The following is a 19,271-nucleotide window of genomic DNA, read 5'->3' as shown; positions in this document are numbered from 1 at the left end:
AGCCGGTGGAGGGGTTGAGGGTGAGTGTGCGTGATTGTGTGTGTGTGCGTGCGTGGATGGATGGATGGATGTGTGTTGGTGTGCTTTCCATTCAAGCTTGTATGCGTTTATTGGGGTGACTGGACTCTTCCCCTTTCTCTTTCCTTTCATTGATGCGAGAAAAAAAACAAAAAATGCAGAAGCATGTAGCATAGAGGCGACTAAAGCAGACAACAGCTCTTGCTCCCTCTCCACCTCCCTCTCCATCTCATGCTTACTCATACATCTAAACCCAATGGACTCCTTCCTCTCAGGAGGATAGAAAAATATATAAATAAAAACGAGCAAGGGGGGTTTCAACAAGCTTTGGGGTCCAGGGATAAACTGCTCACTTGTATTATCCATGAAGACGGCCAAACAGCCATCCAGTCAAAGGTACAGAATTTAGGCTTAGTTCAAATCAAGTGTGCTGTACAGTGTGTGTGTGTGTGTGTGTGTGTGTGTGTGTGTGTGTGTGTGTGTGTGTGTGTGTGTGTGTGTGTGTGTGTGTGTGTGTGTGTGTGTGTGTGTGTGTGTGTGTGTGTGTGTGTGTGTGTGTGTGTGTGTGTGTGTGTGTGTGTGTGTGTGTGTGCTAGTCTGGTATTACACTCTGCCTTGGACCTTAGCTGTCGGTCAATCAAGAGGGGGGTTCAACCTTCTCCCACTCAATCTGCCCCTCTCCCGCCTCCTCCTCCTTCTCCATCTTATTCAATCCATCCTCCAGCCTTAGACACAACCTAACGTCTACAGCCGGGTCAGCCAGTAGACGGTTGCTGGCAGGATATAGCCTAAGCAATAAGAGTGTGGGCATGTTCGACATTGCAGACAATTTTAAAACCTCTACAGGATCGGTGGGTCCCCCACGGGACGGTTGAGCTAACGTAGGCTAATGTGATTAGTACGAGGTTGTAAGTAACAAGAATATTTCACAGGACATAGACATATCTGATATTTGCAGATATTTACATTCTTCTGAATCTAACTGCACTGTAAAAATCTGTTTTTCTGCTCTAGATCAAGGCAGTTAAGCTTGTTATCCCTGGTAGGCTGTCATTGTAAATAAGAATTTGTTCTTAACTGACTTGATAGTTAAATAAAGTTTAAATACAAAAAATAAGGACATGTCCTTGCTCACAATTCATTCTGTGGCGGCACAATGACCAAGCGATATACTGTATGTGAGGCTTTTGCTCATATCTTTGATCATGACACTGGCGAGGAGGAGGGAGGCCAGGAAACTGACAGTAAAGATGCGTTAGAGGAGGAAGTGTCAGAATTTTTAAACAACACAGAATATGATCCTGACCAGGAGACAACCGATGTGGATCAATCCAGTGATGAGGAAGAGGTCCCAGCTGAGGTTGTTGTTACATTCTGGTCAAAGAATGGGAATTTGTCCTGGTCTTCATCCCCACCTGAGAGGAGAGGTCGGCTGTCGGCTGAAAATGTTATCAGGATGACCCCAGGGCCAACGAGATACGCCATATCCCGGGTTGATGACATAAAATCCTGCTTAGAACTGTTCCTGACAGAGTCCATTGAAACGCGTTTACAAAGACAACTGGAGGAGGTAGACCCGACAGATGTCCAGGCATAAGTGGGTCTCTTGATTTTGGCTGGTGTGTACAGATCCAGAAACAAATCTACCACCAGTTTATGGGATGCAAAGTCTGGTCGGGAAATGTATCGTGCCACTATGTCATTCCAGACATTTCACGTGTTGTCACGGGCTATTCGGTTTGACAACCGTGATACAAGCCCAGGCCGCCGTCAACAAGACAAGCTGGCAGCAATCAGAGAGGTTTGGCACAAGTGGGTGGAGCGCCTGCCACTCATCTATAACCCAAGTCCAGACATCACAGTGGATGAGCATCTGGTCGCTTTTAGGGGATGTCTAAATATGGAATAAAGATATGGGCAGCATGTAATGCCAGGACAAGTTACGCCTGGGACTTGCAGGTTTACACCGGGAAACCTTCTGACGGTGTTCCCGAAAGGAACCAGGGGAAGCGGGTAGTGCTGGAAATGACTGCTGGTCTCCAGGGGCACAACATAACATGTGACAATTTCTTCATCTCATATGCTCTTGGTCAGGAGCTGCTCCAAAAGAAAGGACCATGGCGGAGACGGTCAGAAGGAACAAGCCTGAGGTGCCTCCTGCCTTGCTCACTACCAAGGACAGGGATCGTTTTTCCTCTGAATTTGCCTTCACCGTAAAACACACTCTTGTGTCCTACTGCCCGGAGAAACAGAAGAATGCGCTCCGATGACAACTCTGCACAGAGATGCCGCTGTGAGTACCAGGGAGGACAAGAAGCTCAACGCTGTCCTGGATTACAACAGGAACAAAGGGGGAGTTGACAACCTTGATAAGGTATGTTACTTTTTATCTTTCAAGTCTCATGTTCTTTTTTTTTCTATTACCAGATTGTTTTATCTGCACCATTAAAATAAGACATGTTGTTGTTTGGTGTAATGCTCATTGAATTTGTGAACAATATGGAGTCAATTCTATGCATTTGAATATGTAAATATGTTTTAGATGTGATACATTAAAACAACGCTTTGATGCAATTCTTCACGTTACTACGCAAGACATGAAGTATCACTTGTATGTACTCGTTATTTGATTTACTGATTGGTGCACTTTTGCCGGTTACTGGCACGTACTCTCGTAAGAGGATGACGGCACGTTGGAACATGGTGGTGTTCTTCAACGTCCTAGATGTGTCGGCCTACAACGCGTTCCTGGTGTGGATGGAGGTGATTCCAGGCTGGAAGCAGGGGACATTCTTCAAGAGGACAATATTCCTAGAAGAGTTGGGGAAAGCCATGGTGTCACCCTTCATTCAAAGTCGCCGACACCTTCCTCCAACACCATCCTCTGCTAGATTGGTGAGAGATATACAAGGGCCAGAAGCTAGATCTACGGCTGCCAGAGACAGAAGAGACCAAATGAAGGAGGTGCAATCTGTGTGCACCAAGAGATGTCAAAACGAGCATTATGTGCCATAAATGCAGTGCATATATTTGCAAGGCACATGCAGCAACCACCACGTATTGTCCAACATGTACATGAGAACACACAAAATGTAACCACCATTGATTGATAGATTGTGAACATTTTCATGTTTGTGTTACTGTTAGTAATACTGTTATTGTCACTGTTGTTCTTTAATGTGTTCAGACATTAATTTTGTAATATGGTAAAGTTTTGTCCTTTCTTTACTAATAAAATCATACCGGTCAGTTTTGATCGGGAACACAACAGATGTTATTTTCTGCCACTATTTAAAAATGTGAAATGGTTTTAAAACAAATGTCCTTGTTAAACTTTGACACAAAGTACTCTGTGATAAATAGCACAATATGTTTAATCTGAGTATTTGTTATAGTCAAAATAATCCATCCGTTATTCTTTATTTACTCAAAAACGAGTTGTATGAGCTCAGTTAAGTAAGTAAGTAAGCATTTCACTGTAAGATCTACACCTGCTGTATTCGGCGCATGCGACTAATACAATTTTATTTGATTTTATCAATGAGGCCTACAGGCCATAAATAGCAAATAGAAGTTCAAAACTTGTAATGGTCACAAGAACTTAAGTTGATTAAAAGATCTAACACAACATCAGGTGATAATATATGCATGATTATGGATTTATAATCAGCTATAATGGGGCGGTCATTTTAGACCGGGAACACGTAATTAATTAACATAAAACAAACACAACAGGGGGGTTATCCTTAGATATATTCTCCAGACATGTATAGAGGCAATTGTTGATATGTTGTCAAATTTAGATTCTACGTAGCATTTTCTTTGGAAATATGTGGCAAAAAAAGGCTTGTCTTAACTAAATGAAACCAAAGTATTTAGGCTGACTTGTGCTATTTGCAAGTATTCACATATATAATTAGATATCGAATAATTTGCATGTTTTAATACAATATTTAATAAATGTAGTAATGCAAAACATTATTATATTGGTGTCTATATTCAACTGGTTTGTTGCCTATTAGGGTGAGGTGCTTCGCCTAATACTAAAAGGTAGAATGACAACTGAGTGTTCCAGAACTCTCTACAGAGCAGAGTTGTCCTCAAACACAAAAGCCAGAACAACAACACAACAACACAATGACTAAAATATGTTTTATTTTTTTGTGCACTAAGAAAGAGAGAGAGAGAGAGAGAGAGAGAGAGAGAGAGCGAGAGAAAGAGAGAGAGAAAGAGAGCGAGAAAGAGAGAGAGAAAGAGAGAGCGAAAGAGAGAGAGAGAGAGAGAGAGAGAGAGAGAGAGAGAGAGAGAGAGAGAGAGAGAGAGAGAGAGAGAGAGAGAGAGAGAGAGAGAGAGAGAGAGAGAGAGAGAGAGAGAGAGAGAGAAAGAAAGAAAGAAAGAAAGAAAGAAAGAAAGAAAGAAAGAAAGAAAGAAAGAAAGTAAAAGATTCTTAATATCTTTTTTTGATTTGCAGTTTTCTCGGTGTTGGTTCTGACTTGATCCAGATTCCCTGTTATACGTTTTGGAGATGAATTCTTTATTTTCCGCTCTTCTACATGCTCGACAATGCCAAACATCCTGGCATTCAAAGGTAAATGCCTGCAGAAATAGAATGCTGGCGTTATCAGGTCTCAATAATGGTCACTGTCTAAAAAAATTGTTCTCCAACAGTGTGCTAAACAAATCAAGCTGCAAGAAAATAAGAATGTTAGTTAACTATGCCACCAGCTCACAATATAGGTAAATGCTGTCAGATTTTTTCACAATAGACCTGAAATGTGAGAATCATTTGATTGTCAATTGCACTGCAATGGAATCCATGGTGTACATTTTGCTTATTTCAAATGGAGGCATTTCAGATTAGCAAACAATACTTCCGTCAAAAAGCCTAGTCTATGTCTCTCTCTCTCTCTGTTATTATCTCTCTCCCTTTTCTCTCTCCCCCTCTCTCTCTTTCTCCTCCTCTCTTTCCCCACTCAATTCAATTCAATTCAAGGGGCTTTATTGGCATGGGAAACATGTGTTAACATTGCCAAAGCAAGTGAGGTAGATAATATACAAAAGTGAAATAAACAATAAAAATGAACAGTAAACATTACACATACAGAAGTTTCAAAACAATAAAGACATTACAAATGTCATATTATGTATATATACAGTGTTGTAACAATGTACAAATGGTTAAAGTACACAAGGGAAAATAAATAAGCATACATATGGGTTGTATTTACAATGGTGTTTGTTCTTCACTGGTTGTCCTTTTCTTGCGGCAACAGGTCACAAATCTTGCTGCTGTGAACGCACACTGTGGAATTTCGGGTTTGTTTTCGAATTCTTTGTGGATCTGTGTAATCTGAGGGAAATATGTGTCTCTAATATGGTCATACATTGGGCAGGAGGTTCAGAAGTGCAGCTCAGTTTCCACCTCATTTTGTGGGCAGTGTGCACATAGCCTGTCTTCTCTTGAGAGCCATGTCTGCCTACGGCGGCCTTTCTCAATAGCAAGGCTATGCTCACTGAGTCTGTACATAGTCAAAGCTTTCCTTAAGTTTGGGTCAGTCACAGAGGTCAGGTATTCTGCCACTGTGTACTCTCTGTTTAGGGCCAAATAGCATTCTAGTTCGCACCGTTTTTTTGTTATTTCTTTCCAATGTGTCAAGTAATTATCTTTTTGTTTTCTCATGATTTGTTTGGGTCTAATTGTGCTGCTGTCCTGGGGCTCTGTGGGGTGTGTTTGTGTTTGTGAACAGAGCCCCAGGACCAGCTTGCTTAGGGGACTCTTCTCCAGGTGAATCTCTCTGTAGGTGATGGCTTTGTTATGGAAGGTTTGGGAATCGCTTCTTTTTAGGTGGTTGTAGAATTTAACGGCTCTTTTAATGATTTTGATAATTAGTGGGTATCGGCCTAATTCTGCTCTGCATGCATTATTTGGTGTTCTACGTTGTACACGGAGGATATTTTTGCAGAATTCTGCATGCAGAGTCTCAATTTGGAGTTTGTCCCATTTTGTGAAATTTTGGTTGGTGAGCGGACCCCAGACCTCACAACCATAAAGGGCAATGCGCTCTATGACTGATTCAAGTATTTTTAGCCAGATCCTAATTGGTATGTTGAATTTTATGTTCCTTTTGATGGCATAGAATGCCCTTCTTGCCTTGTCTCTCAGATCGTTCACAGCTTTCTGGAAGTTACCTGTGGCGCTGATGTTTAGGCCAAGGTATGTATAGTTTTTGTGTGTGCTCTAGGGCAATGGTGTCTAGATGGAATTTGTACTTGTGGTCCTGGCGACTGGACCTTTTTTGGAACACCATTATTTTGGTCTTACTGAGATTTACTCCCTCCCCCTCTCTCTCACCCTCTCTCTCTCTCCCTCCATCCATCTCTGGATCACAGAGAGAAGTTCACTCATAATGTCATATTTGATACTGAGGGATCCTGATAGTTTGTTAAGTGGGGATTTGTTGTCTTGAGCCCTTTATCGTCTAATTAAGTTAGGCCTGGCATTTCCAACCAAAATGACACCAATCAGGGGGGAAATGTCAACCAAAACTGGCAGCAGAGTCATTGGATAACAAACTCCTAATTAAACCTGAGAAACAAAAGATGGGGAATTAAGCTATTAGGAGAACATCACTTTTATCCAGTATTCTACAATGTCCTCTCAATGTTCTCTCCCCAATCAAATCTATATTCTCACGTTGCTGTTTCCATGAGAGGCACCATGTTGATCGACAGTTCATTGATGATGTTTATACTCCATCTTTTCATCTACAAACTCACCCAGACGTATACAGTATGCGTTTTTTATGAAGCCTCTAACATATGCTATGTGTCCCTGGATACATCCCAAATATTTGTCCAAAAGTAGTGCTTGCACTACACAGGAAATAGGGTGCCGTTTGGAACACACACACATTGACAAGCTCTTTTTAGGGTAACTGATCTGGGATGTGATCCATTATGACAGCTTGCCAATAGGTGACATGCCTTTGCAATACATTGTGCCTTTTTCATAGCCTTACTCTGCCTCTCTACAGAGTACTGTATGTAGGGTCTTCAAAGTGAATGGGAGAGAAGGGCAAGTCATTCTGAACACAAACAACGCAAAATGAAACCTTTTTCACACTATTGTGCCGACCCCCAAACAAACTGCGCTTGGACAGATATGTTATTTTCACACATTGTGATTTTCAGCAAATATGTTGGACACGTAACCAGGCCAGTACAGCTTGGTTTGGCACGGCTCGGCTCAGTAGTGTGGAAAGCCCTTAACTGTAGAAAGAGTGTGCATCACAAATGGCACCATATTCCCTACATAGTGCACTGCTTTTGACCAAAGCCCTATTTGCACTAAATAGGCAAATGTATGCCATTTGGGAGGCAGCGAGAGACACTGACAAAGACATACTGTCCGCAAATGAATCCTGTAGAGCGTCCACCTTCCCAACACCTGCTCAAGGGGATATTCCATTGGCCTAATCACAGTAAGCTGCTAGTAACCTCTGCATTAAGTAAAGGCTCCTTAACAAGCTGAGATAAGCCTTTCAGCAGGCTAGCTTCCTGTTATTCTGTCGGTCTGTCGGTCTGTCTGTCTGTCCACTACCTCACACACAGAGAGAGAGAAGAGAAAGAACGAGATATATAACTGCGCTACGATTCTCTACTATTCTTTCAGAAGTGTGCTATCTGCCCAATCCCTCTCTCCCCTCCGCTAAACTCCCTCCTTTTCTCCCCTACCTCCTAACTCCATCCTTTTCTCCCCTACCTCCTAACTCCATCCTTCTCTCTCTTACATCCCTTTCCCCTCTCCTCCTAACTCCATCCCTGAGGCCCCCCGGTGTATGTCCCATGTTGCTGGACAGGCCAGTGGTAGATAGGAAATTTGCATGTTTGATGTTTAAATCAACAGATTATATAATTACCATACTCTAGCATCACTGAGGAGTGTCTGAGCCTGCATACAAAACAGAGAGAGAGGGAGAGAGAGGGAGACAGACAGACCGATAGACAGAGACAGAGCAGGTATAAAAGTAGGCATAAGAAGGAGGGGCAGCAAGGGAAAGAACTGCACCAGATTGTATATGTAAGCCCTGTTTCTGCCTTCGTCTGTCAAAGGGTATAGAATAGAGAGGATATTGTTGTGTGTGTGCTGCTGTGTTAATGCTAGCTAGCGCCACAGTGGCAGGCCAACGGCTAATAGTGGCTGTTTCACAAAGGTCACGTCAGCCAGTGCCTGTGATAACACTAAACACACAGAGGACAGGCTTTCTCTCACACTCTGGCTCCAAGCTTATCTGGCCTATTTCCTCATGGCTAGGGGGACTCTCCCCAGTCATTCACAAACACAGAGGTACACACGCACGCACGCACAGCTGTGTCACGATGCTTACAGAAAAGAAACATCATTTAATCATGTGATTTTCCACGTTTTGCACATGTGAAACCATGTGTTTTTGGAACACTTCCCATATGATATTTCACATGACGTTTCACGTGTGAAATCATGCAAAACTGTGTTTTTTAAACACTTAACATGTGATCATATTTAACATGACCTTTCACGTGTGGATTAAACATTTCACATGAGATTTCACGGGTGACACCCTGCAAAGATCTTGAGTCATTATGATACAAACACAGTGCTTTTAACTTACAGATTTTACCATATTGTGCATGTTTGGTTATAGATAAATTGTCATTCAACATGTTCTCAACTGGGATTTGAACTCACAACCTCTTAGTTGACGGCATTCCGATCTACCTGCTATGCCCCCATGCCTGTGTCAGCAATAGGTTTCACCTGTATTCCTAAACTTTGGACGTCAATGCAAATCTCAGCTTTGTTAAAAATACACTAAAGAAAAATATATATATTTATCATAGTGATTCAGGAGTAACATTTAAACAGAATAATATACCCCATCAACATTAGACAACTACTGTATATAGAAAATCCTCAAATTGCTGAAACAAGTAAATTAAATCAATGAGGAGTGAATAGCAGTGGAGGCTGCTGAGGGGAGGACGGCTCATAATAATGGCTGGAACGGCGCAAACGGAATGGCATCAAACACATGGAAGCCACGTGTTTGACGTATTTGATAGCATTCCACTGATTCCGCTCCAGCCATTGCCACGAGCCCATCCTCTCCAATTAAGGTGCCACTAACTTCCTTTGGAGAATAGTCAGAATAATTGATCAATAAAATAGCACTGCAGATCACACTCTTTTGCTAAGTGCAGTGATGTATTATAGGGAATTCATTTTTAGACGAACGCTACAGACTTTCCGGCACTGCAGAAAGATCAGCGTACCTCATATCCTGTATAGAAATAATGACCCGAAATGTCAAATCAAGAAAGAAAATAATGAAGGCTTTATATCATTCTTATCAATGTTTAGATTACATACTGCATTCCAGTGTTCCAACCTGCAAACAAGGCTGCATGGGATTTCTCTTATTGCAGCACGTACAGCCAATTGCAATTTCCGCTTCAGGTATTATGCCGGGAGAAGCTTGTAGATTTGACAGCTCTAACGCAACGCCACCTCCAAAAAATAACCTCTGTGCAGGTGTCCGCTAACACGGACCTGATAGAATCACGCCCTAAGTGTGCATAAATGCTCTCGGGATTGGAACTTGCAACACTTGGTCGGGTTTGCTTGAATGTCTCAACAGCACCACGAGGTGGGTATTTGTAAGCAAGAACATTCACACACCCTCAAAAATCAGCATGCAGTTACAATAAGTTATTGTTCCTCGGTGTACAAAAAAAGGTCAGTGTTAAAGAAAGTCCTCCGCTTGCAGTGGCATAACCATCAAACACTTAAATGGCTACATTACAGTCTACTGACGGTTGGCACAAATACACAGGTAGTTGACCACACCCCAAAACTTGCTAGTGAGCCCACAAATAGTACATTGCCCCCACCTGTAAAAGTGCAATGATGATTGTAATTTATATAAACAAATATTGGGTGAAAAAATATCCCATTATCCCTACAAGGTACTGCACTGTACCATGCGAGTTCATATGTGTACCTGAGGAGTGTACCTTTGACCTTTTTGTACCACAGGTAAGAACACTGTACCTTAGCCATCATTTCATATTCATTTTGTTTGCATGAATAAGTACCAAAAGGATGCATGCTCAAATTCTCAAATAGTTATTGTATTCTCTACGTAAAGTGTCTTGAGCACTTCTAGTTTTACCTTGATCATTTGGCTGGGGCCATATCTCTTTCACACTTACCGATCTGGTGGTGAAGTTGCACTGTAGCGAGACATTTTAGTTTCAAAGGGACCAAGAGGTTATGAGTTCAAATCTCCATTTAAGGTTGAGTCCCAAGTGTTGTCACAGTACACAATAATATAAGATGCTTTACACTAATTGAATTCAGAATACAGCAGCATACTATCTTTTTATAGAAATAATACCTTCAAGTTGTTGTATATATTTACTTTATTTTTACTGCAACTTTAGGCAAAGTGCAGAAATGTATTCTTGCCAATGTTCATTAGGTCCACGTACCTGGTGGCGCAGCAGTAAATTATTAAGGTAGCTAGAAATAAAGATGTTATGTGTTCAAATCCCAAGTGAGGCAGAGCCCCAAGTATTTGTATTTAATATTGATCCCCAAGTAAGCAGCATCCTGTCCTGACATTAACACCTGAATTTAGCTGTAAAAATACAGTGACTAGTTGGAGATTTACCATATTTTCACCGCGACTAGACACAAACCCCCAGGGGACCATGACACAACATCCTGAAAACTTCCTTGGAACAAACCCGGAACTAGACTAAACCTGCATGACTGTTTACATTTAATGAATGTCAATTATGCCTTTCAAAGACACCTGGGTTTCACACCTGGGTTTTCACATGTGCTGAATTGTTTTTTCGTATGTATCACATGTTGAAATTTTGCATCCCCATGCCTTCACATTTATTTCACATGAGATCACACAAGATCACGTGAGATCACGTGAGATCATGTGTTTTCTTCCATAAGGGAAGGGATAAGCAGATGACCCTTCATCTGACCTCCATCCCCATTTTCTACTCTTCTTAAAATGTGATTAGTTATGTTTTATGCGCTGTCTGTTTCTCATTCCTTCTCTTTTTCCAAGTTGCTGTTCCTCCCCCATCTACCTGTCTACCCACCATCAGTACACATCAGAGTGAAACCAACAAACAGGCAGGGATAATGCCTAACACCATTAGGTCTCTGTGCCTCTGTGCTAGACATCGCTATCATACTGTGTATACAGGACTTCTGCAAGGTGCAACACAGGACTGCTGCAGGGTGCAATACAAGCACCCAAACAAACACTTGAAAACGACCCTACACCTGATTTTTACGGCAGGGCTTTCATATGAGGTTATGGGTGTATAGAAAGTAAGCATATTTAGGATGGAAATAAACTGTACATTAGCTCAGTACAGCAATGAACAGCCATTTTGTCAACAACAAAAAAACAACATAGTAAACCGATTACAGAATGAAATCTTTAGCTTTCCTCCCGCCCACATAAACAGACAGACATACATCCGAATCCATCTAGGATGGCGTTGTCTTTTTTCAAAACCAATAAACGAACTGCATTATTGACGAGAAAGCAAGTGGTTCCAAATGCACTCGGACTCCAAATAGAAAGTGCTACAAAACTGCACACAATCATACATTGAATCTCAAACTTTTACATTTCAGTTCTTAGCTGAATTTAATATTTTAGAGTGATTGTGGTGCTTTTTGATAAAAGCATATTTTGGATAATGCAGCACTCTGACAGATCTGATCCCATCCATTATTAAAACAGCGTTCGTTTTTAGTCTCCTCCTTTGAGCAAAAAAATAAATAATAATCACGTATACTACGCTAAGACCTAATCCATTCCAATGGCAGTACATGATATTCCAGGCTATAACCAGTAAAACATGTAGCTGAATGTGAACAAGGCACCATCAGGGCCAGTCCTTGCCGTTCTGCTGCTCTAGGCGAGACCCAAAATATTTTTTACGCTATGGATCGGCTTGTGAAAAACGTACGGATACAAACTTGAAACCGCTGATCGTGACAATCGGGTGAAACTCCTGCACAACAGTTGCGATTGTCCGTTCCATATTGTCCATTTTACTTTGACCTGTCCTGTTTTTAGGATATGTTGTTTGTTAACATTTTATTTGATTGGGTACCGTTTAGCTTAGGCTATTTAATCGGAGAAACATGCATGATGTTAAAAGTGTCTTTCTCATTACATTGACATACATTGTATCTCTGGCCCTGTAGGCTACAGACAAGGCCACACACTCTTTCTACCATATCCTATATCTGCTACATCATTTATGTTCAATTATTTTTGGGATGGAACGCTGCATCGATGGGTCTCTCCAACAGCAAAGCAAAATGTTTCGCACCTTTGACAAAGTGGGAACTGCTTATCATCAGCGCTCACCTAAAAAATCCATATGCCAATGGTTGACAGAAGTTGTCATTGTTTTTGGGAAGAATTATGTGAAGTCTTATGTGTTGTTGTTGGAGGTGCGTCTTGGTCAGTTTAGCTCAGAAGATGCCGCACTCGTCAATCGGCTGCCGTAAGCAGCTGCCTAATTCTGCCTATTGAGCGGGCCGGCCGTGGGCACCATTTCCTGACTGATACATGTCTGTCCCTATACACATCACTCTGTCTAACGCCCTCCACCCTTTACACTGCACACTTCACACGGAGAACACTGAAGAGCGAGAGGGAGATGGATGGAAAGAGAGAGAGAGAGGGAGATGGAGGGGAAGGACACGAAGACAGCAAAATAAATGTGGACAGAGGGTAGGAATGCAGGAATGAGACGTAAAAGAGTGAAAGAGAAGGACCAAGCAGGGCTGTGAGAACCAATCAGGGCAGTGTGAGGTACAGTGAGAGGGAAAACAGGGAGAGAGAAATGGGAGAAAGACAGCGAGAGATAAATGGGAGAAAGACAGCGAGAGATAGACGAGCAATAAAAAAGCAAATAAGGGAGAGAAGCTGAGAGGGAGAGAGGGGAGGCGGAGAGAGAGAAGAGAAGCAGGGAGAGGTACATGTGACAGGTCCTCTCTCCCCCTGGTCTAACAGAGTGTCTTTTATCCGTCACCATCTTTCCTAACATGCAGGTTGTGAGACAGACAGGCCGCTCTCTGTGTCCCTGGTCTGTCGCATGAGAGAAAGGAGAAATACTGCGGCAATTACCCCAGAGAGCCTTCTACATTCCCTTCACCAGCTCAACCCTCTCGCTCTCCTTTTCTCTTTTTCTCCTTTTCTCTCTTTCCTCTGCAGTCCTCTTTCACCTCTCACTCCTTCTCTTCTATTCAATTCAATTAAATTGAAATGTAAGGTCTCTCCCGCTCTCTCATACTTTTCTCTCTCTCTCTTGCTTCCCCCCCCCTCTCTCTCTCTCTATCTCTTTTTAGTGAGAGCCTAAAGATGGTAATGAGGTAAAAAAGTGTCAAACCTTGAAGGACAAAAATATTCCCTTTTCCTCTGTCATGTTCCCTCCTGAGAAACCAGGGCTGAAGCAAGTATGTCACTAGTATAGCAATAATAGATAAACCTGTCTAGAATTCATGACAACATATTTCACACAGATAGATACTTTGGAACTGTGCAACCCTGAGAAATACTGTATGTTTGTATTACAAAAAAAAAAAGGTAAATGGTGAATCCTTATTTTGAAGAGTGAGACATTCCACTGGATACCCTGCAGTGTGTTTGCTGGCTGTGAAGTTTGAGGGTTTTGAAAGTGAATCTTGCAGTGGAATGTGACAATAGTTTATTTTCTTGTGGGAAATGCTGGGGAAAAGTTTATTGTTTTCACATTTTCTGGCCGTGTGGTCGGTAGACTGGAAGAATGGAATGGCCATCACAGCCCCCAGCTATAAATCATCCCAAAATGTCTATTACATAAAGCTGTAATGCTAGGAAGCACACACACACACACACACACACACACACACCATCAATCTCCTGTGTTCTGCACTGAACTTAAACGCGGACATAAAGATGTGAACACAAAAATGATAGAAGGCTGCTGTGGCTGAACACACAGGGCATCTCCTCTCGTGCTAAAATCTCTCTAATACTAAACACTAGGGAGGGCTATCTGCTGTAGTTGGCCTATACAATGTGACATTACTTTAAAATGGCACCCTATTCCCTACTTTTGACAAGAGTCATTATGGGCCCGGATCAAAAGGAGTACACTATGTAGGGAACACAGCCATTTGGGACACATCCAAAGCTCCCTCTCCCACTCTCTACTCCCAGCACTATCACACAGCAGACTGGCCTGACCTTATCACAAGACGGAGAGCCCTATTCAATCACCAGCACTAACCAGCCCTGTGGAAAAGGTCACCATAACACTGCGCTTCTGCAGCCCCGGGGAGGAAAACCATATTTTAACTGACTTATGTAGAGGACATGGGTGCTAACATTCTTGTAGTGCCGAGGAGACTGATGTTTTGAGCCGTGCTGGATACTGGAACGTGGTTAAAAGGTGTGATGCAAAAGGCCCTAGAATTTCAATACCGTAGTTGATTCAACACCTATACGTCACGCCCCCTCCCTTTGTATCTCTGTAGACTACAGCCTCCCCCAGAACCCTCTAGAACTTCATTCTCTCTACTCCGTCTCTTTCTCTCTAGAGATCCCAACCTTCTTTCTCTGAAGATATTTGTCTTTCTTCCCTCCCTCCCTCCCTCCCTCCCTCCCTCCCTCCCTCCCTCCCTCCCTCCCTCCCTCCCTCCCTCCCTCCCTCCCTCTTCAAGCCCCTCTCTGTGTGTGCCTTAGTCTCAGTAGGGCTGCTCTGTTTGAGTGAATGGCAGCATACGGCTCATTCCCTATGTAAGCCCACGTCTCTCTGTACCTGTTACAGACAGTCCTAACTCTCGTTGGATCCCACCTCTGGGCTGTTAATGACCCGGAGGTGTTCCGTTATGAATAGACAGAGAGACAGACAGGAGATGAGATGCAGTCTGCTAAGGTCTCAGCAATTAGGCTGTGAAATTGGCAAATTTAGAGTTGATTCTTAAACGTTGCGTGCGAAGAACAGCATGCAAAGAGGCGTACATTTGGTAAATTGAACAACCGAGTATACACACATAGACTGTGTAAGGTAGACTTGCTGACAGTGACTGACGCACGCACGCACGCACCCATGCACAAACACCAACATGGAAAGATACACACCCAGATACAGACTGGTGGTTGGCTGAACTCCATCGTGCTGTGTCAAGCACTCTGTCACAGGAGGCTACGACCTTGCTTGTGTAAGGCACGCTCGCTGACAGTGACGCACACACAGACGCACGCACACACTCACACACACACGCGCGCGCACCGTGTGTCTGTCATTAACTTGAGTAGAGCAGAGTCCGCGTTTGGCAGAGTTGAGAAGGTTATTGGTATAGGGACTAACTCAGACAGCACAGTCTCTCCGTGACGGTGGACAATGGGCCGGCCAACAAATATCCCAAACTGTCCCCATCTGGTCTTTCTGCGTGTGTCTTTGTGCGTGTGCCTTTGTGCGTTTTTGTGTGTGTGTGTGTGTGTGTGTGTGTGTAGTAAGTGTGTAGGAACAGCCAAAGCGCTGCAGGCTACAGATGATTTACAAAGCAGATAAACTATTAGTTCCTTATAAGAGCTCCACTCTCGTCTCCCCAAGGACCACTACAGCTCGGAACAAGAGAGAAAAATGGTCACTACACTGCACACTGACACACCGCATACGCACACTGAACCGGGTAAACTACACACGCATACACTAATATTAACAGGACACACATGAAGAGAATATAAAAAGTACACACACACACGCACACACACACACACGCACACACAGTAAAGCTAGATGAACACGGCTTATGTCTCCCATCACAAAACCATATAGATCGAGTGATTCTGTGACAGCGTTTTAAGATGTAGTAGTTCTGTGACAGTGATTGGGTCCCAATTGGCACCCTATTCTCTATAAAGTGCAATACTTTTGACCAGGGCCTTAGTAGCCCTTGTCAAACGGGCATAGAGATGTAGTGCATTTGGGAGGTAGCCAGTGTGTTTAGATCTAATAGCTCTGTGACAGTGTTTGCTCACCTCGCTGTCTCTACCGTTCGAATCCTCTGTGTGGGATAGTTGTCCAAAGATTCAATCTCACAAAACAGCTCCCAAAACACTCTTGTGTAGACCCAGCTACAAAAGAGTGTTTGTTCGCTTAATACCAAACAACTCCGCAAAACACAAACAACCTAACACTTCGTTTTGTCCTATCTTGCTGTATTTGGATGTCAAATCCTTATATATATATTTATTTTTTAACTAGGCAAGTCAGTCAAATAAGATTAAATACTTATTTACAATTACAGCCTACGCCAGCCAAAACCAGGCCAATTGCACGCCGCCCTATAGGACTCCCAATCACAGCCGGGAAGTGATGCAGCCAGGATTTGAACCAGGGACAACAGTGACTTCTCCTGCACTGAGATGTGGTGCCTTAGACCGCTGCGCCTTAGACTGCTGCGCCTTTCAGGATATGAATAGGAGACAAGTGTCTTCCCTTTCGACAACAAACAACTAAACATTCAATTGCAATCTAACTTAATCATATCCTACTGTATTTGGATATCAAATCCTTATCAAAAGCCTATCACAGGAAGACATGTGAAAATAAACAACTTGGCATTCTAGTGTCACAACAAGCAGAGCAATGTGTCTTTGAGAGTCTCACAGTGGCAAATTGGGCTGTACATTTAAATCTGCGGCTGAGTATGTCTATCTGGTTTATAAACTACTGAGTGAAGTGCTGAGTAGCTGTCACGCTAGATTTTATGGCGGGGACAGATAAGTCTGTGACACAAGGACCCACAGCCTGTGTAATACCTCCCCACTACTCTATACGCACCTTCTCATATCTACCTAATAGATGCTCTCAATCCCCCCTATTCAATTCTCTCTCTCTCTCTTTCACCCTGTTCAATTATTTCATTCTCCTTTGAATACTAATTTCTCTCTCTCTCTCTCTCTCTCTCTCTCTCTCTCTCTCTCTCTCTCTCTCTCTCTCTCTCTCTCTCTCTCTCTCTCTCTCTCTCTCTCTCTCTCTCTCTCTCTCTCTCTCTCTCTCTCTCTCTCTCTCTCTCTCTCTCTGATGGATATCTAGTAGTTATGTATCTGCTTCATATCTCCTTCTCTCATGTTTATTCTCGCCTGCGTTCTCAGGCACTGTCTTAGAAGCCTTTCCATATCATGTTCCACAGTTTTTTTTGCAGCTCTACACACTGTGTAAGGTCTAAAGCTAAACAAGCAATCTAATCGCAGCTCATTTCTTCCACTTTGGTTTCTCTATATAGACAAGTCTGCTAGGGTACATGCAGTGCTGGATTTTATTCATGAGGAGTGTTGAAGAAAACCATTTTCGTACTCTGGAGATCCAAAAGATTGGTGAAATGAAATGTATGTTGCATTCTGGGACAGTTTTAATTAAGAGCATTCCACACTGAATGATTCTTATTTTAGTGTGGCTTGACAGATATAATTTGTAAGTGAGAGTAAAACCAATTTAAAACAAAGGTAGTCGTAATAAACCAAAGGTAATCGTAATAAAAGCATTTCATTACCTTTTAGCTCTGGAGTTTTCATTTTGATTACCAACCCAATAAAAGTGCAAAGAAGGAGAGAGATGGGAGAGAGACTGTGTCTGTTGTGGATGAATAAGAAAACGATTGGAGTGCTTGAGGATATAAATGGCTGTGTTTCTTCGATTCTAATGCAGACACCAGACCGTTCCACTCATGAGTGTGTGTCATGTGAGTGTGTGTTCTTCCCTGTATGTGTTCCTCTGTGTGTGTGTGTGTGTGTGTGTGTGTGTGTGTGTGTGTGTGTGTGTGTGTGTGTGTGTGTGTGTGTGTGTGTGTGTGTGTGTGTGTGTGTGTGTGTGTGTGTGTGTGTGTGTGTGTGTGTGTGTGTGTTTTCGTGTGCCCCCTACGAGTGCGCCTCTCAATGTATGTGCGGTTTTCTTGAGCGTGTGAGTGTGTGTGTGCTCGCGCATGTGTGTTTGCCTCATTCTGTGTGTGTGCCTTTACATGTGTGCCTCTGAATGTGTGTGTGGTTTTCTTGAGCAGGCATGTGTGTGTGTGTGTGTGTGTGTGTACAGTATGACTCACCGTCCAGCCCCCTCCGTCCGTGGTCATGTCACAGTAGACCTGGAAGCCGGAGGGGTAGTGAGTGGGAAACACAGAATAGATGCCATCCTCCCTCTGCCCGTTAGCATACAGATCGCCACAGTCACGAGGACGAGAGCCTAGAGAGAGGGAGAAAGAGAGACAGACAGAGAGAGAGAGATGCATAAGGGAAGAGAAAAAGACAAAGAGACAAAGAGAAACAAAAATCTATCAGTTGGATTTCTAGCTGGACAGTAAAACAAGTGGCTAAAACATGACGTAACAGCACACAAAGAGAAATGAGAGAGATGAAGAGAACATTCGACTAGACTTCTTACAGCCTTATACTGTGGGCACATCAAATCAAATTGTATTAGTCACATGCTCCAAATTCAACAGTGAAATGCTTACTTACGAGCCCCTAACCAACAATGCAGTTTTAAAAAATACAGATAAGAATAAGGGATAAAAGTAACAAGTCATTAAAGAGCAGCAGTAAAATAACAAAAGCGAGACTATATACAGGGGGGTACCGATACAGAGTCAATGTGCGGGGGCACCGGTTAGCTGAGGTAGTATGTACATGTAGCTAAAGTTATTAGCAGGTATATCTCACTGGTCACCCCCTAAGCCAATTCTTCCTTCGGCCGCCTCTCCTTCCAGTTCTCTGCTGCCAATGACTGGAACGAACTGCAAAAATCACTAAAGCTGGAGACTCATATCTCCCTCACTAGCTTTAAGCACCAGCTGTCAGAGCAGCTCACAGATCACTGCACCTGTATATATCTCATCTGTAAACAGCCCATCCAATCTACCTCATCCCCATGCTATATTTATTTATATATCTTGCTCCTTTGCACCCCGGTATCTCAACTTGCACATTCATCTTCTGCACATCTACCATTCCAGTGTTTAATTGCTATATTGTAATTACTTTGCCACCATGGCCAATTTATTACCTTACCTCTCTTATCCTACCTCATTTGCACATGCTGTATATAGATTTTTATACTGTATTATTGATTGTATGATTGTTTATTCCATGTGTAACTCTGAATTGTTGTATGTGTCG

At 42.7% G+C, this 19,271-nt stretch overlaps 1 protein-coding gene and 1 pseudogene across 2 annotated transcripts in view; one reads left to right on the top strand and one right to left on the bottom strand.

The window, feature by feature from the left end:
- Positions 1–19,271, bottom strand: part of LOC139552088 (fibrinogen C domain-containing protein 1-like) — a 295,950-nt gene that overhangs the window by 160,576 nt on the left and 116,103 nt on the right. For both annotated transcript variants that reach the window (XM_071363492.1, XM_071363491.1), the window contains exon 5: positions 18,203–18,339. In XM_071363492.1, coding sequence (XP_071219593.1) covers positions 18,203–18,339 — 137 coding nt within the window. The remainder of the gene's footprint in view (positions 1–18,202; positions 18,340–19,271) is intronic.
- Positions 1,175–3,097, top strand: LOC139551672 (piggyBac transposable element-derived protein 4-like; annotated as a pseudogene).

Source organism: Salvelinus alpinus, chromosome 24, assembly GCF_045679555.1.
Source record: "Salvelinus alpinus chromosome 24, SLU_Salpinus.1, whole genome shotgun sequence".
Classification (NCBI taxonomy): domain Eukaryota; kingdom Metazoa; phylum Chordata; class Actinopteri; order Salmoniformes; family Salmonidae; genus Salvelinus; species Salvelinus alpinus.
Note: the sequence above shows the minus strand (reverse complement) of the source record. Positions and strands in the feature narration are given on the sequence as shown.